General features: G+C 40.8%; 3 protein-coding genes and 2 non-coding genes across 5 annotated transcripts in view; all 5 read left to right on the top strand.

The window, feature by feature from the left end:
- The window catches only part of LOC139727762 (U5 small nuclear ribonucleoprotein 200 kDa helicase-like), a 65,878-nt gene extending 39,195 nt beyond the window's left edge, over nt 1–26,683 (top strand). The window contains exons 27-42 of the mRNA XM_071638740.1: nt 1,158–1,331; nt 1,945–2,105; nt 3,864–4,091; nt 4,613–4,804; nt 6,706–6,945; nt 8,850–9,052; nt 9,688–9,761; nt 10,772–10,851; nt 11,615–11,762; nt 13,682–13,740; nt 20,642–20,869; nt 21,632–21,775; nt 22,659–22,835; nt 23,520–23,680; nt 24,553–24,634; nt 26,361–26,683. Of these exons, the coding sequence (XP_071494841.1) occupies nt 1,158–1,331; nt 1,945–2,105; nt 3,864–4,091; nt 4,613–4,804; nt 6,706–6,945; nt 8,850–9,052; nt 9,688–9,761; nt 10,772–10,851; nt 11,615–11,762; nt 13,682–13,740; nt 20,642–20,869; nt 21,632–21,775; nt 22,659–22,835; nt 23,520–23,680; nt 24,553–24,634; nt 26,361–26,621 (2,612 nt within the window). The 3' untranslated portion in view covers nt 26,622–26,683. The remainder of the gene's footprint in view (nt 1–1,157; nt 1,332–1,944; nt 2,106–3,863; nt 4,092–4,612; nt 4,805–6,705; nt 6,946–8,849; nt 9,053–9,687; nt 9,762–10,771; nt 10,852–11,614; nt 11,763–13,681; nt 13,741–20,641; nt 20,870–21,631; nt 21,776–22,658; nt 22,836–23,519; nt 23,681–24,552; nt 24,635–26,360) is intronic.
- On the top strand, nt 3,108–3,246 carry LOC139727782 (small nucleolar RNA SNORA57). The gene has a single exon (XR_011710765.1). It is a non-coding gene; the product is annotated as a small nucleolar RNA SNORA57 (small nucleolar RNA).
- Nucleotides 6,110–6,248, top strand: LOC139727781 (small nucleolar RNA SNORA57). Its single transcript, XR_011710764.1, has one exon. It is a non-coding gene; the product is annotated as a small nucleolar RNA SNORA57 (small nucleolar RNA).
- LOC139727742 (uncharacterized) lies at nt 14,746–18,210 on the top strand. Its single transcript, XM_071638722.1, has 2 exons — nt 14,746–16,112; nt 18,086–18,210. The coding sequence occupies exon 1, from the start codon at nt 14,746–14,748 to the stop codon at nt 16,093–16,095; it is 1,350 nt and encodes a 449-aa protein (XP_071494823.1). The 3' UTR covers nt 16,096–16,112; nt 18,086–18,210.
- LOC139727776 (uncharacterized) lies at nt 17,352–19,464 on the top strand. The gene has a single exon (XM_071638752.1). It carries the CDS (start codon nt 18,077–18,079, stop codon nt 19,058–19,060), a length of 984 nt encoding a protein of 327 aa, XP_071494853.1. The 5' UTR covers nt 17,352–18,076; the 3' UTR covers nt 19,061–19,464.
- Nucleotides 26,684–26,887: the final 204 nt, after the last annotated feature.

The raw sequence follows: 26,887 nt of genomic DNA, 5'->3' as shown, positions 1-26,887 counted from the left end.
GATATGACAAATTATATATGTGTAAACCTGTGAGCCAAGATGCTTTAGTGTGTAGATGCTCAGATTAGCCATGATACGTCCAAGCATACTATGTGAAGATGCTACCACTAGGATAGTGACCAATCCAGGGTGACTTTGTCATCAGCAAACTGGGTTTCTCATTCAGACAGCAAGCCGTCATTCAGATTATCTCAAGTTTCACATCTAAAGGTAGCTGTTACGAAGTAGGCCTTAAAGGGGAAGGCTAGTAACTGATCAGTGGGAATCAGTGGAAATGCTGGGAGATGATTGTTCCAATTCTTATGGGATTCATTCAAGAGTTCATTGTATATCTATTGTTGTGTGAAAATGATTTGCTTCAGAATGGTCTCATATTCAAGTAATGTGCAGTTTAATGCTTCCAGATTAGCGTCCCTGGTCAGTGACGGAGCATTAATCTGCACATTACTTGAATATGAGACCGTTCTGAAGCAAATCATTTTTACACAACAATAGATATACAATGAACTCTAGAATGAATCCCATAAGGATTGGAACAATCATCTCCCAGCATTTCCACTGATTCCCACTGATCAGTTACTAGCCTTCCCCTTTAAACTCAGGTGATATTTTTCTGTCTTTCTTGTGTGTTTTCATTTGTGTGTTTTCGTGAGAGCAAATCTGCAAAATCAAGCAAAACACTTTCTCTTGTGATCATAGATTTTGGGCATTCGTCTTTCGTTCATGCTCACTGTCCATAGATTAATTTATGAAATTCAAGCATATGAAATGGTCTAAATCAATGTCCTTGGTGGTATTCTGCTTATTAAGTGACACTTTCTATTTTTTTTTGTGTGTTTTTTTTTTTTCCATGGTGCAATGAGAATTTGACTACATTAACTGTTGACTGTATCAGAAAAAAGATGTGAACTCTAAATGAAATTGATAACATGTAAGTTAATTTGTTCAACTGGACATGTGAAAATCATGGAGAGGACAGTTTTGTGAACGGTCTGAGTCACTTCTTCAAGTCTGACTGGATGGCGAGCATTCAACCATGATGCACAAATGGGTGATTGTACCGCCATTATTGTTCAGATGTTGAGGAATTTTCCAGATCATTGATTTGTCTAAATCTATCAAAATGAAATCATAAATCTTTGCATGCTCCACCTCAGCCTCAGAGACCCAGCTCCCTGTCTCCTTCCGTCACCTCATCCTGCCGGAGAAGAACCTTCCACCCACAGAGCTCCTGGACCTCCAGGCTCTGCCGGTGTCGGCCCTGAGGAACCCTGCCTTTGAGTCTCTCTACAGCAGCAAGTTCTCTGTATTCAATCCCATCCAGACCCAGGGTATGGCAACATGACGGTTTTTGACAAATATATACATATGCGATTGTTTTTGTGTTTGCTTGATTTGTGTGTATATGTGTATGTTGAGTAGAGGGGACAGTACGAATATGATGTGCATTTATTATTACGGCTCATGTGCAAGTCCATTTGATATTAGCAAATTGGATGATATATGAGACAAAAATGAACGACATATGCAACACTTCTCTGAAGATTTTTCCCCTTCAAGTCAAGTGAAGGGCTCCATTGAAACTGACTCTGCACTATTTTCTTTTCTCTTTAATTATTTTTACTCATCTGCTTGTCACTTTTCTTAAGTGCATTGGGATCTTGCTAAAGATAATGTATACTATGTAGAAATGGCTCTGATGATAATGGTGACATGAATGATGATGAAGCTGGAATGATAATTGTGTTGTATGTATTGTTTTGTTCCTAGCATCTGTTCAAAATGAGAACGTACCAGAAATGCTCCTTAGAAAATATAGAAAGTTTTCTACAGATTCTCTCTCTATTAAAAAGTAATGTCGATGGTAGTTGTAACTGGCTGCAGCCCTAAAATGTGATAAGACTCTTTTCCCCTTCTTTGTCTTGATTCCAATCCCGATTACAGTGTTCAATGCCGTCTACAACGGCGATGACAACATCTTTGTCGGCGCCCCCACTGGCAGCGGGAAGACAATCATCTCCGAGCTGGCCATTATGAGGATGCTGCAGCAGAGTCCAGAGAGTAGGTGTGTCTATGTCACACCCCTGGAGGCTCTCGCAGAACAGGTGGGTGGTTGTCTTCTATTTACCTTTCAGTTTTGAGAGGCTGAGATTATCAGTGTGTGAAATTTCTTCCTCACTGATGCATTCTTCTTAGGTGTGTTGAAACAGTCCCTGGTTTAGCACAATGCTGGAAGTGCAGACTGAACTGTGTTTTCTACATTTGTATAGCATTTTACTTGTTTCACCTAGTCAATGCAGTGATAGTGTTGATGAGATGATGATGATGAGGATGATGATGATGATGATGATGACAGTGATCATTGTTGTGACAATGATGTTGATGGGATTGTAGTAGTGAAGATAACTGATGATGATAATTGATGATGATGATGATGATGATGATGATGATGATGAAGATGATGATGATGGTGATGATGATGATGATGATGATGTTGATGATGATGATGATGATGATGATGATGATGATGTTGTTGGTGGTGATGATGGATAATGAGGACAATGTAGTGATTAGGATGATGGTTAGAAAGGGGAGAGGTAGTGCAAGGGGAGAGGTAGTTCAAGGGGGGGGGGGGGAGGGATCTTGGGTTAGTGATATTACCATGTAGAACTCACTCCCCTGTTCATCTATTATGATTTTGATCATGCCAGCCAACGAGAAGTGAAAGTGTCAGCTAGCAAGTTCAATGGAGAAAGAACTGTTAGTTGTTACTCTGTACCACTTTCATTAAAAGAAGGTTGTGTATACATGTAAAGTGTATACATGTCATGATGTGAACAAATGCAACCAAGTCAACATCTATGCTAGTTACTTACCAAAACCAGATCGTTTTGTATGTATATTCCCTGCTAGTACTTGAGGAATGTGACAATGTTGACAATAGCAGCAAAAATAGTTGCAAGAATGGTAGTCTTGCTGCAAATGGTGGCTTTTTCAGAAATATTCAATTGAGTGATAGAAATGTAAATTATAATGCATAATAAGGATGATGAAGGCATTGACAGTAATGATATATGCAAGGCTTCGATAAGCAACGTATGATATATCCTCCTTTCTTGGCGTCTCCAAACTCTCCTGCCATGTTTGTGAGATGAATGCAACCCAGGAGGAAGATCAAAGTGATGAAACCTTCGGTGCCAGAATTCTCTCTCTATTCTGGGTCCATCCTCTAGCATCATGACAACATGTGACATTACTGTACTTCCCATGGTAGACTCCCTCTTGTGTGATAAGTGATGGATTACAAAGTAGAGATATTAAACTATATTGGGAGAATGAAACACTTCCCCAACCTGGTGAGATGTGCAGGTTAGTTTATTAGTCTGTGCAACAAGAACATAGCTGCCAAGATGCTCCATCATGCCTTGACAAGAGAAAAGAAAACCTCCCCAACTTACAAATAATTTTCACATATTGAGTTTCATGTAATGTATGATAAGTATTGTGACTATTTGCAGCACAATGAGAACACAAAAATTCTATATGCATTATACATTTCATTGAGTTTTCATTTTCTTGAATTTCATGGGTGGAGTGCTGATTGCAAATTAATTTAACAACATATGAAAATATAAACTATGATCTTGACATGAATGTGAATTGCGCGCGTAGATTCTCCATTCATCACTGTACTCCACGATTGTAAATTCAATCACTCACAAAATTATCAGGAAGTGTTGATTCAAGAAAAATTAAACTTACTATATGTGTGATGTGTAAAGTGTGCCAGGAATGAATTGTAACAGCATGGACAAAGAAAGTGATTGTTATCTCTAATCTTACTGTATAATGTCCTGGTGTAGATCTACAACGAGTGGCACATGAAGTTCCAGATGCAGCTGGGCAGGAAAGTGGTGCTGCTGACTGGCGAGACGAGCACCGACCTAAAGCTCCTGGCCAAGGGCAACGTCATCATCAGCACTCCAGACCGGTGGGATGTGCTCTCACGGCGCTGGAAGCAGCGCAAGAATGTCCAGAACGTCAACCTCTTCATCATCGACGAGCTTCACCTCATCGGCGGGGACAATGGGGTGAGTGGGAGGCATCGGGAGAATGGTTGAGGGAGGGGGATGGGGAAAGATGGGTGAGGGTAAGTTTTGTGGGTCACAGGTTATGATATTGATAATGATGGTGATGATGATGTATGATGAGTAACTTGATTACTACGCATGGCTCCTACCAACTTGGGACTAGATTGAGCATCCCATAGCAAATATGAAATTAGTAGTATTCAAATGAGTTATGAAAATGCCTTTTTAAATCATCATATATGCTACTCTTTGAAAGCTACACTTGTGCTGGTAGACGGAATGATTACTGCAATGGTGTCCATAGCTATGAGTTTAAGTCGGTGTACAATTTTGCACATTGTATGTTTCAAAAGGTTATGGTTATATTGAAGATTTTCTGTGTGAACAAACTTGGCCTGGTGGCCGAAGAAATGAAGAAAAAATATTATTAAAAAATGCCAAAATATTGAAATGTTGATAAATATTGACCAATATTTTATTTGATTATTTCCTCTTTCCCCACACTTGTTCATCCTGAGTAGCCAGTGCTGGAGGTCATCTGTTCCAGGATGCGTTACATCTCCTCACAAATTGAGCGCAACATCCGCCTGGTAGCCCTTAGCTCCTCCCTGGCCAATGCCAAGGACATTGCCCAGTGGCTGGGTGCCAGCCCCACCAACACCTTCAACTTTCACCCCAATGTCCGGCCAGTGCCTCTGGAACTCCACATTCAGGTACTGCAAAAGCAGAATTTTTGCGTGATTTTGATAAATTTTTTGCACTTGACAGGGTAAGAGGAATTTCTCATGTTTTTGATTTCTCAGATGGTCATGGTCATGGCAATTTAAGCAAGTAAGTCAAAATAGCTCACTGCTGCCACATCAATTAGAGCTTGTGGCTCCAAATGTTACAGTAAAAAGTAACTTATCTGCTTTATGACAGCAAATTCACTTACATGTATGCTGCGGGACTAGTGAACATGAAGTACGCTACGAATAACAGAAAAGCGAAATGCGAGCAAAAGGGCGTGTGCTTTTATTTTCACACTAGTTTCATGTTGCATGAATTGCAAAAAAAAAGATTTGCACTTTTCCATTAGTGCAGGCAGAGTTGGTACATTCCGTCAAGTGCATCTTAAATTTTTGCAAGAGGTCATTGTAAGTCGTTTGCAGCTTGTGATGTGGTGTATCAACTGAATAAACAAACTGTGACCTGTTGCTGATGTAAGGCACTTGAGACACAATACTCGAAGACCTGGTAGCATGGGGTTACCATCGAGTGCAAAAGCTGGCCCAGTTCATATATATTTGAGAATCTCCATAACGAATTGAGTACAGCTTTATCACTGATCTTTGTATACATGTAAGTACACACACAGCCAAAGAATCTCAAGTGAGCTCTACTGTACACGTCGATGCACATATTCGCTGCTGGGTGCTATTTGTGGATTTTGAATGTACAGTGCACTCCCTTTAGGCCTATAACGAACACGGTTAGAACAAAATTCTAATTACAATGAAGTTAAAATTCTGGTCGCAACATTGTCCACTCTATGTAATTCTATTGTTTATTTGTTCGGTTGTAACGAAACTTCAATATAACGAAAGAAAAATGCAGGTCCCAAGGACTTTGTTATAACGGGAGTCCACTGTACTCCACTGGGATCAAATGGAGATTGATTCATTCGGGCCACCCATGAATCCCCGTGCCAGCGGGTTTGTAATTAACCTATGATGGCAATAAGAGGGATATTTCAATACTTATATAAAAGAGTATGCTACAATAGTAGTCAGACTTGTCAAAGTTGGACATGTCGAGGTTGTTGGTCTGCTACAATTTGATGCCCCGTAGGGCTCCAACAGACTGTCTTTTACATGGTCTGGCAAGCTGAGTAGATGATAACCTGGTACTCTTTTGGTACGCAGTCAACTTTAGATGAAATACTCACTTTTTCTAGCCTGTACAAATGTGATATTTCATGTTATATCTGTAAATTTGAGAATGTTGTAAAAGTTGATAAATCTTGAAGCGTGTAAAATCCTCCTTTCTTGGCATCTCCAAACTCTCCTGCCATGTTTGTGAGATGAATGCAACCCAGGAGGAAGATCAAAGTGATGAAACCTTCGGTGCCAGAATTCTCTCTCTATTCTGGGTCCATCCTCTAGCATCACGACATCATCATCACCTACCCAGTTGTAATCCACAACCCAATGACTGCAGGAGTTTAAATTACTTATTTCATTAGCAAAATGCTGTCTTTAAACCAAGATATTTAGACCAGTTGACAAGCTGTAACAAAACATGGAATGAATTTGTGCAAAGAAAATGGAATTCCATTTGAATTGGGTAGAATCCTGTTTCCTTTGCTCATTTTCATTCATATTATATATTTCTGGTAAGTTTCTTTATCAATATTTGTTTGAATTTGAAACTAATATTGGTCACATTCTATTCCATGTTGTCTGATTCGTTAGATTAGAAGCAAGTATGTGTTTGTAATAAGTGTGTGCTTGATTAGAATAGTGTAGTATATCAATTGTGTAATACAATTCACTCCTGTTACATGGACTGTATCTTAATATTTGCCCCCTTTCACCATCTCTCTGCGCACTCTGCACGATCCTTTCATCTGCAGGGTTTCAACATCACTCACACGGGATCGCGCCTCATCGCCATGGTGAAGCCGACGTACAACGCCATCCTGAAGCACTCCCCCACCAAGCCGGTGGTGGTCTTTGTGCCTTCCCGCAAGCAGACCAAGCTGACGGCCATCGACCTGCTGACCTACACGGCTGCGGAGGAAGGGTCGGAGAACCGCTTCCTCCATGTGGAGAAGGCAGACCTTGAGGCACACCTCAGCAAGGTCTCCGATGAGGTGAGAATAATGCCAGCCTGACCAGCATTGACACTTCAGCCATGATTATACCCCCGCCAAACGAAGTTTGAAGGGGGTATATAGGAATCAGCGGACGGTCGGGCGGGCCGTCGGTCGGGCGGTCGGTCGGGCGGTCGGTCGGGCGGTCGGTCCGTTGCAAATCTTGCGTCGCGAACTACTTCCTCAGTTTTCAACCGATTCCCATAAAACTTGGCACAGATGTGTGCCTTGGGTTGTAGATGTGCAAGACATATTTTTTGACAGTACCCAAAAGTATGTTGCCATGGTAACGGCATATTATGGGCAAAAATGGGTACAAATCTTGCGTCGCGAACTCCTCCCACAGTTTTTGATCAATTTTTATGAAATTAGGTACAGATGTTCATCTGAATATGTTAATGTGCAAGACACATATTTCCGCAGTGGCAAAAAGTGCGTTGCCATGGTAACGGCATGTTATTGGTAAAATATAGGGCAAAATGCTTCATGGCAAAACTGCTTCATCAGTGTTCTTCCAATTCTCATGGAATTCATATTGAATGTTTGTCTTAGGATATAGGTCAGCATGACACATTTCTTGACAGTGACAAAAAGTATGTTGCCATGGTAACAGCTCACATATTATGAGCCAAAATGATGGAAAATTTTGTGTTGCAAACTACTTCCTCAGTTTTTGCCCAATTTCCATGAAATTTGGTACAGATGTGTGCCTTTGGTTGTAGATGTGCAAGACGCATTTTTCGACAGTACCCGAAAGTACGTTGCCATGGTAATGGCATATTAATGGCAGAAGATCAAGGAAAGATCTTGCGGATTTAACTACTTCCTCAGTTTTTTGACCAAAGCTTATGAAATGTTGTTTGGCGGGGGTATAACCAGTCGCTGTAGCGACATTTCTAGTGTTATTTTGATTTATTGATTGGACATCACTTTCCCATAAGGATGCAGTAAAATAATGATGTTTTGTAGTGCTGAAGAATCCATTTGTCCACAAATTTTTCCCTGCGTAATCAAAGATTATCATTTGGTTCCTTTGAATGCCTAAACATGATTTCAAGTATTTTGAAGTATTCACGGAGGAAAAAGAAGATTCAGATCTGTCTATAGCATCCACCTGCTGTATGAGAGTTGAAAAGCCATGTTCTGTCTATTAATGCCACTTTTTCGTCTCTCTCAGATGGCCGCTACAGACAGGTTTGACTATATTGGAAGTATGTAGAGAACAAAATGGAATTACCAAATGAAAACCTTGAGGACCATAGACTGTCTCTATGTCCTATTATTTGTCAAGCACTCTTGCTGTACACAAATAGAGAAAGAAAGAATGCGATGACTTAATGTACAAATATGATCAAATGCTTCAAGAAAAAGTTGATAGTGGACTCCCAGCTCAAAAAAGAAAAAAAAAATGAAAGGTAGAGTTGCCCTTTTGTCCCATTCATTGAGATTTGCATTTATAAGCACCACATGTACATCCAAATAAATTCTGATTGTTACGTCCTACTCAGCCACATAAATCACTCACAAAATATTCAGGCATTGGTAGCTGTCAATTAATGAAATCCTTAGGTTTTTGATGTCAAAGAAATAATAAAATAATGAAAGCACTACCAGTGATTCAAGGCTTTCCTTTTTTTTTCTTTTTTCTTTTTTTTTTGTAACATACGTATATATTCTCTTTCTGTAACTTATGTAAATTGATGCATACAGTTATATTGTGTGATCAATGCATCTCTTTTATTATTATTTTGAATGTAATTTGTCAAATATGCTCTTGTGATAATATTGTAAAATGGTAGGAATTATTGTAGAGCACATAGGGAACATTGATATGTTGTATGTGCTATAGCAGCTTAACTATTATTATTATTTTTTCCCTGCTTCGTCCATTTTATGACACCCAGACTCTGAAGGAAATGCTAAGCAATGGCATAGCCTACCTCCACGAGGGGCTGAGTGAGATTGAGCAGAAGGTGGTGGAGCAGCTCTACATGTCTGGAGCCGTGCAGGTGGTGGTCGCTTCCCGCATGATGTGCTGGGGCATGACGCTCAATGCCCACCTTGTGGTCGTCATGGATACGCAGTACTACAATGGCAAGATCCATGCGTGAGTGTTGGGGGGAGGTGGCAAACACAGCATCAACAACAATATTCATCACATCGAGCATGCCTAGTAGAGATGTTAGCAATATCACAGTACTGAGTCACAAGCCAGAAAGCTTTCACTGAAATGTGGCATTAGATATTCTCAAGGCCTACATATTGTCTTGGTCATCCATGCGTATATTTTTTTTCCACATCAAAATATATTGATTGGGAATGGAGGAAATAAGGGAGGGGCTGACTCAAACAAAACCTGTTGAAATCCAACAAGATATCAATATTGGGCACACATGGTATGGCAGCAGCAAATCTCAAACTGCATAATGTTTGATCATTATATGTTTATGGGCAGCCTTATAACACAGTTTAGAAGTGCCTTGACTGACTGACCTAAGGAAAGAGAATGTAGAGAGGGTTAGAGAGGCTATTTTCAAAGGCTTTGGTTAAAATCTATCAGTACTGGTTCTTCATTTTCTTTCGAATTGCATTATTCTTCTTCTTTCTCATAAGGAATTTTATGCTTGTTCAGTTTTCATACTTGTATATGTTTGAGACATGTTATATGAAGCATATTTCCAATCTCTTGGATAAGGAGACATTTGGATGATTTCTTTCTTTTTTTTTCTTTTTTTTTTGTAGATATGTGGATTACCCCATCACTGATGTACTCCAGATGGTTGGCAAAGCAAACAGGCCTGAGATTGAGCATGAAGGTGAGATTCCTACGACTGCTTGGTCAGAAAGGAATGACAAATTAAATGTCAATGATCTATTTGAGAAAGTCCTTCTTTTATCATTATTTTTTTTTTTTTGGTGCAAGCTAACCCTTTTTTCTCTGAGATATATCAGAATAAAGTGAGGATTTTTTTTATAGATTTGTTTGAGCTTGTGCTTTTTAGTGGATTTGGCAGCTATACAAAACAAATCCAAAATAAATAGATAAATAAGCTACCATTTAAAAAAACAAAACAAAACAAAACTCTCCTGTTTGTGTTAAGCTTCAGGCATCTGCCAGTTCCCGTGCAGCAGTATACAAATGACGCACAGGTCTGAGTGTCAGTCGGAATTGTGTGCATAAGGTAACAATGGAATGCTTAACCCACGAGGCGAAGCCGAGTGGGTTTAGGCTAAATTCCATAGTTACCGCATGCACACTATATTCCGACTGACACACGAAGAGACATGTGCATCATCTGTTTTATAGAATTGGTAGTTTTCTTGCCAAAAACCCATTTTTCTATTGTGTTACCCGATGACAAATTTACTGGATGCATTTCCTTTTGACTTGCAATAGACGAGAGCCCGAAAATCATGCATCAGTTTTTACTGGACGCATGGTTTCTTTTCAGAACCACGCATCGGTACCATGCATCAGTAAAAACTGATGCATGGTTGTTTTAGCCAATAGGTGTCTCGTACTGAGTGCGCGAACGCTTGCTTAGTGCGCGAACCTTTGTTACAAGTACTTGTACTCGTGCTACAAGTTTACCACAGTGACTCAGCGTGCGGCCAATAAAAATCAACACATACATGTAGCTCTTGACCAATGAGATCGCACGATTCTCGCTACCCATTCTATAACAAATTTTAATCCATCCAATTATTATTTAATGCCATGAAGTCGACGTAATATGCGTTTACCTTGTGTGCTGTCATTCGATGTTGCAATTAGATCACTTTTCATGTTTCTAAATCACTTATTATTATTTTGTTTTCTCTGCAGTGAGTAAGTGTGTGGTGCTATGCCAGGGATCCAAGAAAGATTTCTACAAGAAGTTCCTTTATGAGCCTCTACCAGTTGAGGTAAGAAAATGACACAATGTAGCACATGTGCACTTGTAAACTGCTGTCATCTTACAGGGTAAAGGAAACTTTAATGAGACATATTTAGATGTCAGGGGATCATTTCGATGATCATGAATGGATATGAAAACATAGATTACTCCTTATTGGGCATCGCAAACTTACCAGTGTTCATGGAATGAATGCAATGATGAGGACATTAAAGTGAAGACTGCTGTAGAGTCTTTCTTTTTTTAATGTTCTTGATCTGTCCTCTCATGTCAGGATAGGTTGTGTTAGGAGGAATTTAGTTAGTAGTGGCCTTGATGAATTAGGTTCCATTGTTCAACATGCTGAAGCAGTATGACATACATGTATGTGATAGGACACTCAGTGGCAGTGATGGTAAGAGTGAAGACAAAAGAGATGCATATTTTCATGAGGCTGGTATCATCATAAACCTAGTATCTTGGCAAAATGACTTCATATATGGTTTTGAAAATGGAAGTAGTGATACCTACAGGAAAGGACAGTCATGAAACACACATTACAGATGCATGTTCCAATTACTAACAAACTATACCACTATCAGTACACAAATTTTTGTTTCGCCGTGTTATCGGCTGGTTCTGAAACACGTTGCATAATACTTTGTATGCTTGTTTCTAATATCGTTGCATTTAAAAGTGATGGCATAGATTATCATGCAAATTCTTTCTCTTTGAGGATTTCACTTCAGTGTGATTTATGTGGTTTTGTTTTTACTTTTTCCCTGTTTCGGCAGTCCCACCTTGACCACTGCCTGCATGATCACTTCAATGCCGAGGTGGTCACCAAGACGATAGAGAACAAGCAGGACGCCGTGGACTACTTGACCTGGACATTCATCTACCGACGTATGACCCAGAACCCAAACTACTACAACCTGCAAGGTTAGTGGACTAAGAGTTAGGTGTCTGTTTCATGTTCTTTTGTTTTCTTTTTTCTTTGTCCTTTCTTTGTTCCCGTGATTGAGTTGGTATCGCTGTGTTTTGCATTGTGTGCTTTGTTTTCCTTAATGTTGCTTGAAGCAGTTCATAGATGTATAGTGTTGATTTCTTTTGTGGTTTGTGTTTGGTGTTTGGTCTTTGAATGGGGTTACAGAGGGTTGGATCTTCAGATATCTATTTGGCTGCCTGGATTCTTATGAAGTTAGTGCCCATATATTGTAAAAGTGGAACTCTTCATGATATGGAAATAAAAGCATGCAAATATTATTGTTTGTAATATGTGATGACATTTTATATCTTTGAATTTGTGGAATTACATTGTAAAACCACATAAAATTCACTTTACCTGACTGAGTGTGAAAATTTACTCATGTAAAAATTTTCATTTTTACAGTATGTGTATCAGGCATGAGATTTCTCCGCGGATTTCCGCGGATTTTGAAATTCTGGTTAGAAAATACACAGTCGGGAAAATTTCCGTGATTTTCCTCTTTTTTTTTTGCAGCCACCATATCTCGCCGTGTGTGAATGGTGATGAGTGCATTTTGTCAGCGGGCAGCTGTGCGATGTTGCATGTTTCATGCGTGAAATGGATGTGAAACGTGCGTGTCGATCAACTTGTAGCTACTATACTAGTGTAGCTTGCAGTGTGGTGTGATATGATGCACGGGCACACGTGAGGCTGTAACTGCGTATTACGTGTATCATTACTATCAAGGAGCTTCGGCATGCATGCTGCCGCAGCATTCAGCGCGATGCGTTGACCGAAAGATCGGTCTGTATCTGTCCGTCGGGCGGGGAATGTTCCGCGGAGACTGCGTCTGGCTTCACGGATCTCCGTATACGGAGGACAGCGTTATGGCAAAATATAAAAGAGTCCTCCGGACAGACGGATCTTTCTCTCTACGCGATGCGTAGACCTCCGTAGGGATCCGTGAAGCCAGACGCAGTCTCCGCGGAACATTCCCCGACGGACAGATACAGACCGATCTTTCGGTCAACGCGATGCGCTGCTTTTGTATCCCGCTGATTACGTTGGCGTGACCTAACGTTACATTTGTCATCGTGATTTTGTGGACCGGTGAGAATATTTCTTTCTTCAACGAGAAAATGTTTATGGACTTAACCGGGTCTACAAATTTTTGTACCTCCTGTAAGGTATTATAGGCAGTCTAAGTTAGCTGTTGCATGGACGTAGAGACGGTCAACAGTGCTGAGCTGCATGTATGATTTATTTTCAGCTCTCTTACATACCATGGTACATGATTCTCTACTAGACTACATGGACCAAGTACAAGATCAGCAATACTTTGCCTGGTCTGCGCACTGTAAACTGTTAATGGACTGAGGTAAAGACAGCCAACAATGGCAATGCTAAGCTGTGATTTTTTTTTTGTACCCGTATGAACTGAATCCAGCAAGATGTCACCTGGGTGTACATTACTGTGATTTATTATGGCCTCACATTTGAGTAGGTCCTAGGTATTCAACAGTTAAGCATACTATTCCTTCCTTTAGATTTTGCAAGTGTCATTTATGAGTTCAATTATCACAATGTTTCTCTGTAAAATGTACCTCATAACAATAGTAAATTTCAGTTGTAAAATGCATTAAAATGAGTTTTTTCGTACCTTGAATTTCAAAAAGTCCTCACCGCGGGAGGGGGGACACCCCCCTCCCACACCCTCCCCCCGCTCGGTCGCTACGCTCCCTCGCAAACTCTTCTCCTCTTTTTTCAACTTTTCTCTGTCTCATGCCTGGTGTATGGATGCAGAGATATATCCACTGTACATTGTGCATAGATTTTAACCTCTCATTCTGTGAGAGAGAAAGAGATGACATCTTTCTCTGCTTCATTTCAGGTGTGACCCATCGCCATTTGTCTGACCACCTGTCAGAGCTGGTAGAGAACACTCTCCAGGTAAGAACGAGGCTGCCTTCATCCTTTAAACCAAGTCTCTAATTCATCCCTGTAGATATGTCAGAAGGTGAAACGTCATGACTGTATATTTTATGCCTTTTTTGAAGGGCAAATTTGGTGATAGTGACAACTTCCAGATTTTTTTTCCTCCATAGATCTTTTTGTGTAGGTTTGGTTTGTAAGTTGTGATTTAGATTGCATTTTGCCCTGATATCTTGTCAACAAATTTTGTCACACAACAAAGTACAAAGGCAAACAAAATACCGTCTCTCTTTTTCTTTTAACTAATTTTGATTTATTTATGTCTTTCTATCTATCTATCTCTATCTATCTATCTATCTATCTATCTATCTATCTATCTATCTATTTATCTATCTATCTATCTATCTATCTATCTATTTATCTATCTATCTATCTATCTATTTATCTATATATCTATCTATCTATTTATCTATCTATCTATCTATCTATTTATCTATCTATCTATCTATCTAGTTATCTATCTATCTATCTATCTATCTATCTATCTATCTATCTATTTATCTATCCATCTATTTATCTATCTATCCTATCTATCTATCTATCTGTCTATTTATCTATCTATCTATCCATCTATCTATCTATTTATCTATCTATTTATCTATCTATCTATCTATCTATCCTATCTATCTATCTATCTATCTATTTATCTATCTATCTATCTATCTATCTATCTATCTATCTATTTTTCTATCTATCTATCTATCTATCTATCTATTTTATTTCGTGAGTTTACGCAAGAACTCACAGTGAGAGCCCGCTCAACGCGCGCGCAGTCATATCGCTTCTTCGCACGTTTTGCACGAGGGGCTAAGTTCCCTCATCGCAGTCTAAATCCAGTTTTATTCGTCCTTTTAACTGTGCATCGTCGCAATATCTTATCATATTGTGGATTGTTATTATTTATAGCTCAGTTAGAGCTGACTTTGCTTCGGAAGTGGATTTTTATTCACGAGATATCGCGGGATGGAAATTCCGCTTTCCGCTCCCCCACAGCATACAGCTAAGCCTGTCGTGGGTGGCGCCACTAGTACGAGCGCCCTGCATACAGCTAAGTCTGTCGTGGCGATGGTGACTACAGCCGTGCATCATGAACCCAAGTGTTCGCCGGCTAGTATTAAGGCTCCAACAAAGAAAGAAGGGAATGGGAAAACCCTTAAAAAACCCACCAAACCAGGCCTAAGTAAGAAGGCAGCTCCCCCTAAAGAGAAGACGGACGCGGAGGTGCTTTCCCGCCTTTCTAAACTCGAATCCATGTTTGAAAAGGTCATGGAAATACTGCCGTCTCAGCCTACTCGTATCCAACAACAGCAACTACGTGCCGGCCATGTTGGCACGGCTTGTACCGCAGAAAACCACGGTGGTGTGCCGTTTGGGGGCATGGATGTGTGTGCTACAGACGATAGCACGCAAGCACGTGGTACGCTGCACGACGACCACGGCGGCAGCAGCTACAGTGGGGATGAATGCGATTTCCCTGCGGCGGCAGCGGGTTACGCACCCGCAGAGCTCACGGGGCGGCCAGTACAAGTGCCATTCTTTGCTGCAAAATTTGTGGTCTCTGCCTGTGTGGGCGACCCTATCAATGACGAATTGGCAAATTTTACAAATTATCTCATCTCCCATTGTCTGGAGGAAAAATCTATGGAAGAGTCAGCGGCAAACTACCCAGCACCGAGCAATTGCCCCAACTTACTAGTCCCTAAAGTCAATCCAGTGATTTGGGATAATGTGACACAGACTACGCGCAGCAGAGACGTTAAGCTGCAGAGAGTACAGAAATCTCTTACCCGCGGGCTGTGTGCGTTCCTACAAACTCTTCCTACTGACTTGAACGAGGCGCAACAGGACGCACTCGCTTTACTCTGTAATGCCAATTACGAGATGAATTGCCTGAGAAAGGAGCTGATCAAGCCCGATATGAACGCTGCTTACGCACATCTGTGCAAGCCTACTACGCCCGTGACCGCGTTTCTATTCGGTGATGACTTGGGACAACGTGTAAAAGATCTCAAGGAGGAGAATAGGGCTGCCTTTAGTGTGGTTAAAGGCCAGGCTAAGAGATCTACTCATCAGCCGTACCACCCATACAAGCGCACGGCCAGCGGTGGATTCAGCCGGAAGCAATATCGGAACGCAGGCTGGCTCGCAGCTGGCGATACATCCAGGCCTTTTTTAGGCCAGCAGCAGCGGGGATACAGACATTCAGCCCCGCACACGCAGACTCGCCCACCTCCAGCTCATGCGCACAACCGGGGGCAGAGCTACTCGACAGCAACCCCAGCCAAGCCAAACACTGTGTCACGGAGAAAGTAACTGCACTACCCAAGGAGGTAAGTTGCAGGCCTAGCTCTTGTTGTGGAAATACACAATCTACTCACACTGTACAGTCAGTTTTAGACATTGAACATGTAGATGTTCCATTAGACCTGCCCGTTGGGGGTCGATTGAGGCATTTTAGCAAACAGTGGAATCATATTACCACTGATCCTTTCATACTTGATGCAATTAGCGGTTACAAACTTGAATTTCAAGAGGCGTATAGCCCACCTCATAGAGGTAAACCGCCTTACCACTACAGAGTGGGTAATGCTGAGGAGAGCAAGATTGACATTGAAATTTGAAAACTGGCCGAGAAAGGCGTAATCGAAGAATGCCAGCATGTGGCTGGAGAATTTGTGTCCAATATCTTTACACGCCCAAAGAAAAATGGGGACATATGCCTAATTTTAGATTTATCGGACCTCAATGACAGTCTGAATGTACAGCATTTCAAAATGGATAACATCCATACGGCTACAACCCTAATTTCCCCTGGTTGTTACCTTGCCTCAATCGACCTTCGAGATGCCTACTACTCTGTCCCTGTTCACCCCTCATATCGTAAGTATTTGAGATTTGTCTGACACGAGAAATGTTGGCAATTTAAGGTACTCCCCAATGGCCTTAGTACAGCGCCTAGGCTCTTCACAAAGCTTATGAAGCCGGTGTTCGCAATGCTGCGACAGGCAGGCCACCTGGTTGTGGGGTATTTAGATGACACTCTCATAATCGGTGAAACTGAATCACAAGCACTAGAAGCGGTGCAAGCAACCACAAAACTGCTCTCTGACCTTGGTTTTGTCATTCATTCAGAGAAATCTATCCTAGAGCCTCAGCAACGGCTCCAATTTTTGGGGTTTATCTTGGATTCGGAAAGCATGACTATAACGCTCCCGCATGAGAAATGTCAAAATATCAGGGCAGTATGTGCGGAATTGCTAGGGAAACAAAACCCTACTATCAGGCAGGTGGCGCAGGTCATTGGGAAACTGATTGCTACTTTCCCTGCTATTCAATATGGCCCCCTCTTCTATCGTAACCTAGAAAGAGACAAAATTCTTGCACTAAAATCAAGCAAAGGGCATTTTGATAGACCTATGAATTTGTCTGAAGCTTCTAAACAGGAGTTAATGTGGTGGTTCAATAACATTCACTGCCAGTCGGCACCAATTAGTCGAGATCGGCCAGCTTTAGAGCTACGTACTGACGCCAGTGGGCAAGGCTGGGGTGCCACTGATTTAAGCAGTGAAACTGGCGGTAGATGGGATGATCAGGAGATAGTGCATGCCCAAAACAATGAAATCAACTATCTTGAAATCTTAGCTGCAGGGCTTGGTTTGAAGTCATTTTGCGGCCACCTGCATGATACACATGTGCTCATTAGAACTGACAACACAACAGCTGTAGCCTACCTGAACAATATGGGAGGCATTAAATCTCGAGCCTGCGACAGGGCAGCACGAGACATTTGGGTTTGGTGTAAGGAAAGGAATATCTGGATCACAGCAGCCTATTTACCAGGTCGTGACAATACAGAAGCAGACAGGAGATCTCGTCATTTTAATGACAGAACAGAATGGATGCTGAATAAGAAAGTTTTTACTGATATCACTAAGAAATGTGGTACTCCCCAAATTGATCTTTTCGCGTCCAGACTCAATAAGCAGCTGCCTGCGTACGTTACGTGGCTGCCTGACCCAGCTGCGGTTTCTGTGGATGCATTCACTCTGAATTGGGGTGATCTGTATTTCTACGCATTCCCTCCTTTCTGCCTCATCCCCAAATGTCTCCAAAAAATAGAAAACGACAAGGCACATGGTCTCTTGATTGTCCCAAACTGGGCTACGCAAGCGTGGTTTCCTCGCATGAGGAGAATGCTTAAAGATGAACCACTCTTAATTCCTAGACACAGGAATTTGATTACGCAACCAGTATCTGGGGAACCGCACCCTTTACACGCTTGCCTTGATCTGTTATGTTGCAGGTTTTGAAGCTGCCGTTCGAGAACTCTGGCATGAGCAGCAGAACGGTGGACATCTTGGCAGCATCTTGGAGGGCATCAACCCAAAGACAATATTGTACATATATAAGGAAATGGAGAAAGTTTTGTACACTTAAGAAGGAAAGTCACCTTCATGCCAAGATTAATTTTGTTTTGGAGTTTTTTACACACATGTTTTATGAAGAGAACTTGAGCTATTCAGCTATTAACTCAGCACGGAGTGCACTTGCTACCTTTCTAGTGTTAGAGGATGAACAATTTACTGTCAGCACTCATCCGCTTCTCTCTCGTTTTATGAGAGGTGTGTTCCAGCTCAGGCCCCCAAGGCCGCGGTATTCGGAAATTTGGGACGTGAATATTGTTTTTAGATATTTGAGAAGTCTAGCTCCCGCTAACTCGCTTAGCTTGAAGCAATTAACGATGAAGCTGTGCATGTTACTGGCCTTGATATCCACCCAGAGGGTACAGACTTTGCATTGCCTGAATCTAGACAGCATGATTCTCAAACAATCTATGGTGTCATTCAAAGTTAATGAACATCTTAAGCAGTCTAGACCTGGGAATTTTGGATTGGACGTACTTTTGAAAGCGTACCCCCCAGACAGACGTTTGTGTGTAGTTACATACATTAAGACCTACCTTCGGAGAACCAAAGAGATCCGAGGAGAGGAAAGTCATCTCTTCATTAGTTTTCGCAAGCCTTTCAAGAGAGTAACGGCACAGACAATTTCTCGATGGATCAAAGAAATCATGACTGGCGCTGGCATTGACACCACAATGTTCAGTGCACATTCAACCCGAGCAGCATCTAGCTCAGCAGCAAACAGGGCGGATGCACCTATTCCTCTGATCCTCGCAAAAGCAGGCTGGTCAAAAGAACGAACATTCCGTAAATTCTACGACAAACCTCTACAAGAAGAGGGACAGTGCCTGTCACAGCTCATTGTGAGGGAATAATGGCCTCAGACCAAGGTAATTTGAGCTTACATTTTGCTTGCCATTGTGCATGCTTGAGTTTGTTCAGTTGGAACAAATGTGACTTCTGTGCTACAAAATCTCACTGTGAGTTCTTGCGTAAACTCACGAAATAAAATAGAAAGATTAAACGAGAACTTACCTGTTTGAAGTTTGATCTTTATTTTATGAGGGAGTTGGAGAAAGAATTCATAGTCCCTCCTCTCCCTTCCCATGGCATGAATACTATTACAAAATGTATAGATCAACTTCAAGTAAGTTCTCAATCTTTCCACTCTGACAGAAGTCACATCTTGTTGCTACGAAGTATGACTGCGCGCGCGTTGAGCGGGCTCTCACTGTGAATTCTTTCTCCAACTCCCTCATAAAATAAAGATCAAACTTCAAACAGGTAAGTTCTCGTTTAATCTTTCTATTTATCTATCTATCTATCTATTTATCTATCTATCTATCTATCCTATCTATCTATCTATTTATCTATCTATCTATCTATCTATCCTATCTATCTATCTATCTATCTATCTATCTATTTATCTATCTATCTATCTATCCAGCTATTTATCTATCTATCTATCTATTTATCTATCTATCTATCTATCCTATCTATCTATCTATCTATCTATTTATCTATCTATCTATCTATTTATCTATCTATCTATTTATCTATCTATCTATCTATTTATCTATCTATCTATCTATCTATCCTATCTATCTATTTATCTATCCATCTATCTATTTATCTATCTATCTATCTATCTATCTATCTATCTATCTATCCTATCTATCTATTTATCTATCTATCTATCTATCTATTTATCTATCTATCTATCTATCTATCTATTTATCTATCTATCTATCTATCTATCTATCTATTTATCTATCTATCTATCTATCTATCTATCTATCTATTTATCTATCTATCTATCTATCCTATCTATCTATCTATCTTTCTATTTATCTATCTATCTATCTAGCTATCTATCTATTTATCTATCTATCTATCTATCTATCTATCCTATCTATCTATTTATCTATCTATCTATCTATCTATTTATCTATCTATCTATCTATCTATCTATCCTATCTATCTATTTATCTATCTATCTATCTATCTATCTATCTATCTATTTATCTATCTATCTATATATCTATCTATCTATCTATCTATTCATCTATCTATCTATCTATATATCTATTTATCTATCTATCTATCTATCTATTTATCTATCCATCTATTTATCTATTTATCTATCTATCTATCCTATCTATCTATCTATCTATCTATCTATCTATTTATCTATCTATCTATCTATCTATCTATCTATCTTAGTGCATATATATACCTACTGCTTTGGCTTGAGTGAAGAAGTTGAAGTAGAGGAATACCAACTGATATTCTCTGAAAGTGTCCATAGTGGAAGGCTTGTGATGGATGATCTGTGAGATTCGTGATGATCACAAATTACCTATTACCTACCTGTGTGATTGATGGTGTGATTTGTGGTGATCACAAATTACTTGTTAGCCAAGAAAAACCAAACTATACTGATATTTTCTTTCCAGGACCTGGAGCACTCCAAGTGCATCAGTATTGAGGATGAGATGGACATCAGCCCGCTGAACTTGGGCATGATCGCCGCCTACTACTACATCAACTACACCACCATAGAGCTCTTCAGCATGTCGCTCAACAGCAAGACCAAGATCAAGGGCCTCATCGAGATCATCTCGTCCGCTGCCGAGTACGAGAACATCCCCATCCGGCACCACGAGGACTCCATGCTCAAGCAGGTGTGTAGGGGGGGGGGGGGGTTGAAGAAGGGTTGGAGTGGGCATGGTGGAGTGGAAGGGGGATGGAAGGTCAAACTGAAAGGAGAAAAAGAATAGACAATTTCTCATTATTTTCTTTTTTTGGGAGGTGCAAATGCCATGCAACATCCTAAGTTATGATCCTTGTTTATTGTTGTTTCTTCATCGTCACACCAAAAGAGCAGCAAGCTCACTCGGTTGATAGTATGCCTGGGGTGCAATGAAATGACTCAAGTTCAAGTCCCAATGAAACCAGCTGACCATGTTGCGTGTTAACATGCTGACCCCTCTCATGAGAGGCAAAATACTCTGTCCCTTGGATAGGACATAAAAGGAAAGTAACTCCTCAAAAAGATCAAGGAGCTAACCCAGTGAAATGGTCCACCCCTTATTTTCAAGAAAACTGGCCAGAGATGCTGACCTTCACCGCTACATCGCCAGCAAGCAGTCAGTAAATGATATCCACCAAGCATGTAGTGCTGTATGAGGAAAAGGAAGGGACACCAATAGTTTCATGAAATGATTACCGCGTTTATGAGATGATTCTTGAATCACTTCCTGTCTCCCAAAGACTTACAAATTCTAAGTATGTGATCATGACCAAGGCACAAAATCAGGAATCCAGTTATAAGTATGAAGTTAGCCATTATCGAAATCAAATAGAATTTATCACCATAATCTCAAGGAAGTTTACAAGCAGCATCATTACATTAGTGTTCCCGTATGTATTTTCCCTTTCCTCAGTTGGCGAGCAGGACGCCAAACAAGGTGAGCAACCCGAGGTACAACGACCCCCACCTCAAGACCAACCTTCTGATCCAGGCCCACCTCAGTCGGATGCAGCTGTCAGCCGAACTCCAGTCCGACACCGAGGACATCCTCAACAAGGTGAGATAGATTGCTCCTGTCTCTCAAGGCCCTGTCTAGTCTGCAATATACTCGTGCTTGTGTGCTGATTTGCTGTGGCTTCTGTGGCCTGCTGTAGAATTATGGATTACTGTAAAACCAGAAATTTTCTCGTACAATGGAACCTTTCATGAATTTTGCTAGTAGCCCAGCTTCGCAAAAGTTCTTGTCTACACAATGCATTTAATGCCAGTGACAACTGACGAAAGTTTCAAGCTGCGAAAAAGGTCGTCCGCTCCAATTTGTGAAAGTTTCATTGAAAAAAAGAAGCTGTTTGCTCCAATTCACACAAGTTTCATGCCGTAATTGTTTCTGGTTTTACAGTAGTGGATTTGTGGGAAGATGTAACCAAGCAAATTTGTTACATTTATGTTAAAAATCAAACCTACAATAAAGGAATTGCAATACTCTAGGAAATATCTCTCCGATGCACCTTGGTGCATATGTAGACGTACAGTGAATATATTCCTCCAGTTTAATCAGTTTGGTAATCACAGTAATCACAGATTTAATAATATGAACATTCTCATAGTAGAATTTAGGTGGGATTTTTTTTTCCCTTTACTTTGATTACAGATAGAAATTACATTTCATCCATTTAATGTTAATCACTCCAAAGAATTTAACTTATATGCAAATCGTATGATTTCACAAAAGCATTAGTCAAATCAGTCTTGGAGTATACATCAAACAAGGTCTTGTTTTCAAAAGACTACCATTTACCTTATAAAGGGAACGGTTATTTCCCAGGCAGAATAGCCTGTAAATCATTCAAACTTTGTTTGATCATAGTGTCATGTGTAGCTTTATGTGTTAGTTGATTGGCTTAGTTTTTCATGCCTTATCTTGCCATTGTTTCTCACAGGCCCTGCGTCTGATCCAGGCCTGTGTAGATGTGCTGAGCAGCAACGGCTGGCTGTCCCCGGCCCTGGCAGCCATGGAGTTGGCCCAGATGGTCACCCAGGCCATGTGGAGCAAAGACTCCTACCTCAAGCAGCTGCCCCACTTTGGGCCCGACCTCATCAAGAGGTGTACTGAGAAGGTGAGTGTGAACCATCTCTGCCCAAAGGAGAAGTCTCCACTGATTTACATATGGATTGAGTGAATGCAATGAATTCATGACTTTTGAATGGATTGTTTATTTTTCCTTAAACTTAACTGATACGTTTTACTAAATTTTATTGCATTCACTCAGTCCACATGTATATGTGGGAAACTTCCCCTTTACATTGGACCTCTGTCATTACAGATGCTTGCAGACGAACCAATAAGTTATCTTTGTTGAAGACCTGATATTTTGTAACTGATGTGCCTTGTAGTGTGAAAGATCTCCCTCTCTAAACCCTGAGATATGCTGGGGCATTTTCTTTCTTTTTTTTTTTATCTTGGGAGGGGGGATAAGGGCTTCCTAGGGACCATCATAGATCTCGCAAATGATTGGCTCTATGCACAGGACAATTGGCAAGTGTATAAACTGTTGTATGAGGAATAAGGTTATGAATTATTTTGTGCCATATTACATTTTGTTTATTTATTAAGAATGATAAATAGCAGAACATACAATGATTTTTTTATACATATTTTGCAATATATCAGAATGTGTCTATTTTAGTCATCTAAAACATTTCCTTCTGTCAACTGAAATTTCTTGTTTAATTCTTTGATTTCCTTGGAGTCATTTTGTAGTTGATATCAAATGTTCATTTTCTCTTTTTGGCTACCCTAGACAATTGAGAGTATCTTTGATATCATGGAAATGGAAGACGATGAGAGGCGTGACCTGCTGCAGCTGAGCGACGCCCAGATGGCCGATGTGGCCAGGTTCTGCAACAGATACCCCAACATTGAACTCACCTATGAGATCCAGGAGAAGGAAGACCTGGAAAGGTAAGAAGGCCATGGTGGTATGAGAGAATCCAATCCAATCCAATCCAATCCAATCCAATCCAATCCAATCCAATCCAATCCAATCCAATCCAATCCAATCCAATCCAATCCAATCCAATCCAATCCAATCCAATCCAATCCAATCCAATCCAATCCAATCCAATCCAATCCAATCCAATCCAATCCAATCCAATCCAATCCAATCCAATCCAATCCAATCCAATCCAATCCAATCCAATCCAATCCAATCCAACATTACTGTGGTACGGCAAAAGTAAACAGTAGTGCCACTGGTAAACCAAATAATTTTGGAAACAACATTATGGTGAAATTGATGAAAGCTGCATATATAGGATAGTAATACATCAATGTTTGTCTCTGTCTCTGTTGGCTACACATTGTGCTTTTTATTTCTCCCTGAAATTACCCTTGATGTAAAGAAGTGAGTGGTAACATTTCTTCTCACAGAATTTTTACAAGCGTACAATTCTGTCATGATTCAGTTTAGTAATTGCTATGATGTTGCTGTAGGTAAGTTCCAAGCTCAGTCACTGATACCTGTACCTGTATTTGGCTTCACTTGAATCAGTCTTCAATATGGATAAGGATATGTGTAGGAAATTACTGACTGATTTCATTAAGATTCCTCCAAAAGCATTGTAATGTCAGAAAAAAAAAACTCCTCTTGAATTGATACCCAAACATTTTCAGTCATGGGTTAGATGACTAGCTTTCGTTTCATTTGATGAAAAACTTGACAAGTAATATGACATCTGGTGGACAGACAAAAAATGACGTCACCCTGAATGGCTTACAGTCATGACTGACTAGATAACTTGTATCCTTCTCCTTCTGATCACGCTCTCTTGCAGTGGCTCCCCTGTGGTTGTCATGGTAACCTTGGAGCGAGAAGACGAGGTGACCGGACCGGTGATTGCACCCCTCTTCCCTCAGGTATGTGATGCCTCAATAATAAAATACATTTTGATGTCTGTACACTGTACCATATTTTGGAGAGGACAGATAGTGTTGTTCAGTGGACCCATAATTGCATCCTTTTTAGCAAATGGGACAATGCATACATGCCAACTGTCCCTATTTTTACCCCAGGAAAAGAGAGAAAAGTGAGCAATTTTATCGTGTGTCCTTATTTTTGTGAAAAGACTAGGTGTAGTGATGTATTGGAAATTTAGGAATGTCCTTATTTTCAAAGATACTCCCTTCATTTGTCCCTGGGCTATTTCTTAATAATCAGGGTTGGCAGGTATGACAATGTGCTGCTTGATACTATTTCCTATCTATTGTTAATCGTTTGGAGCAAATCACAAGGGGTTGGCATTATTTACCTGTATTTGGTGTGTCAAGGGGCGTGGCTTCAAAACGGTATGTTCGGGAGTGACAAATTTGGTCTAAAAAAATGCGCGATACTTGAAAGAAAAAAGTCATAAAATGTCGCGGCGAGAGCATCATGTGTTGCGGAATAATCACGCGAAACGTCGGGGGGGGGGGGGGGGGGCAAAATGCCCCCTCTGATGGGAATAGGGCTAAAGGCATATTTTACCATTTGCAGACGAAACAAAAACCCAGCTTTAGTGCTTCAAAATAGTTCTAAAATGTGAGTTAGGAATAGAAACAACCAATATAAAAATTTGAACAATTATAATTGATGTTAAGTATTGTTAAATATACAAAATGTGAACAATTGTTATACTAAAAATGTTTCCAGACTAAACCATCTACAGTTATGCTTTAATGAGAAAAATGGTGATATCTCCTTATATTTTTGGCTTTATTGCAAAAATTTTATATGGTGGACTTGTCTGTGATACAATTGACCTACACATATGCATCAAAAGTGGTATCTTGAACATTTTTTGAATCACTGCTCCCAAAGGTAAACAGAACCTTTAAGATTTACACTAATTTGTATTATAAAATGGGTTCAAGAATGTAGCCAATTGGAAGCGCTGAAATGAGTCACGTGTGCGTGCATTATTTTCTTCAGGTAAGCACTAAGAAGAGTCTCTCTTCCACCTCCCTGGCCTGACGTACGTCACAATGTTTTACACTAGCAGTGCGCACTCAATCAGTTGTTACAAGTGCGTCACGCGCTACTATACGCGCTGTCAATCCTGTAAACAACTTCTAGTTCGGGCCGCGGGCTGCCACAACAGCCGGCGGCCTTTCTTGTGCATAACAGTACGTGGCGTACGTACGTACAGTACTTAGTGTGCGGGATTTCCGAGTGCGACGTGCGTAAATGTTTGGGACGAACATCTTCAGACATCTTGACTTTTGAGCGAGTGCTACATGTAGCTGACTGGTATTGACCTACAAAGGTACGTGAATAATGCTGTTAGTTTTCGACCCATTTTATAAAACTAATGATGCACAGGATTATTTCGTGGCGTTAGTGAAGGTGCGGCTCACTCTCGAGTATTGACAACGGTTGCAAACATGCACTCGGCTGCGCCTCGTGCATGTCGCACCATTGTCAATACTCTCGAGCGCGCCGCACCTTCACTAACACACTCTATCCTGTGCATCATTAGTATACTAGTCTGCAGTCAAATAGATGTGTTTTATTGCCAAGTGAAGTAAAGTCAAACTTGCTCTCAGCAAATAGTCATTTTCATGTCAAATTTGATAACCTTTGACATATTTCTATGTCCACTCGTAGAAACGAGAAGAAGGTTGGTGGGTAGTCATCGGAGACACCAAAACCAACAGCCTGATCTCCATCAAGCGTCTGACCCTGCAGCACAAGGCCAAGGTCAAGCTGGACTTTGTGGCCCCCTCACCCGGCGTCCACCACTACACCATCTACTACATGAGCGATGCCTACATGGGCTGCGACCAGGAGTACCAGTTCGACATCGACGTCAAGGAGCCGGGTAGCGACGTCAGCGGCGACAGCGACGAGAGCTCAGATGAGGAGTAAGATGGAGAAGAGAGGAGGTTTTGTGAATAACGTCACTTCACCTTTGGAATATGGCACTTGGATTGGACACTGAAATGATGCATCTGGCCATCAGCAGGCAAATCAACCGTTGGCTTGCAAAGTAATCGGTCAGTTTGTAGCCGCGCATATTTTGATCAAGCTCATTCATAGCCTGGTTCTTGTTTGCATGGGATGAATCTGTGTAAATACCTGTCTAGGAGATGAAAAAGAGGGCGCTGTTTAAAAAACACTGTCTGTTATGTGTG

This window comes from Diadema antillarum, unplaced genomic scaffold, assembly GCF_040938485.1.
Source record: "Diadema antillarum isolate AM-2024a unplaced genomic scaffold, OU_Dant_1.0 seq00000150_RagTag, whole genome shotgun sequence".
Lineage (NCBI taxonomy): Eukaryota > Metazoa > Echinodermata > Echinoidea > Diadematoida > Diadematidae > Diadema > Diadema antillarum.
This window is presented reverse-complemented; position numbering and strand designations above follow the sequence as displayed.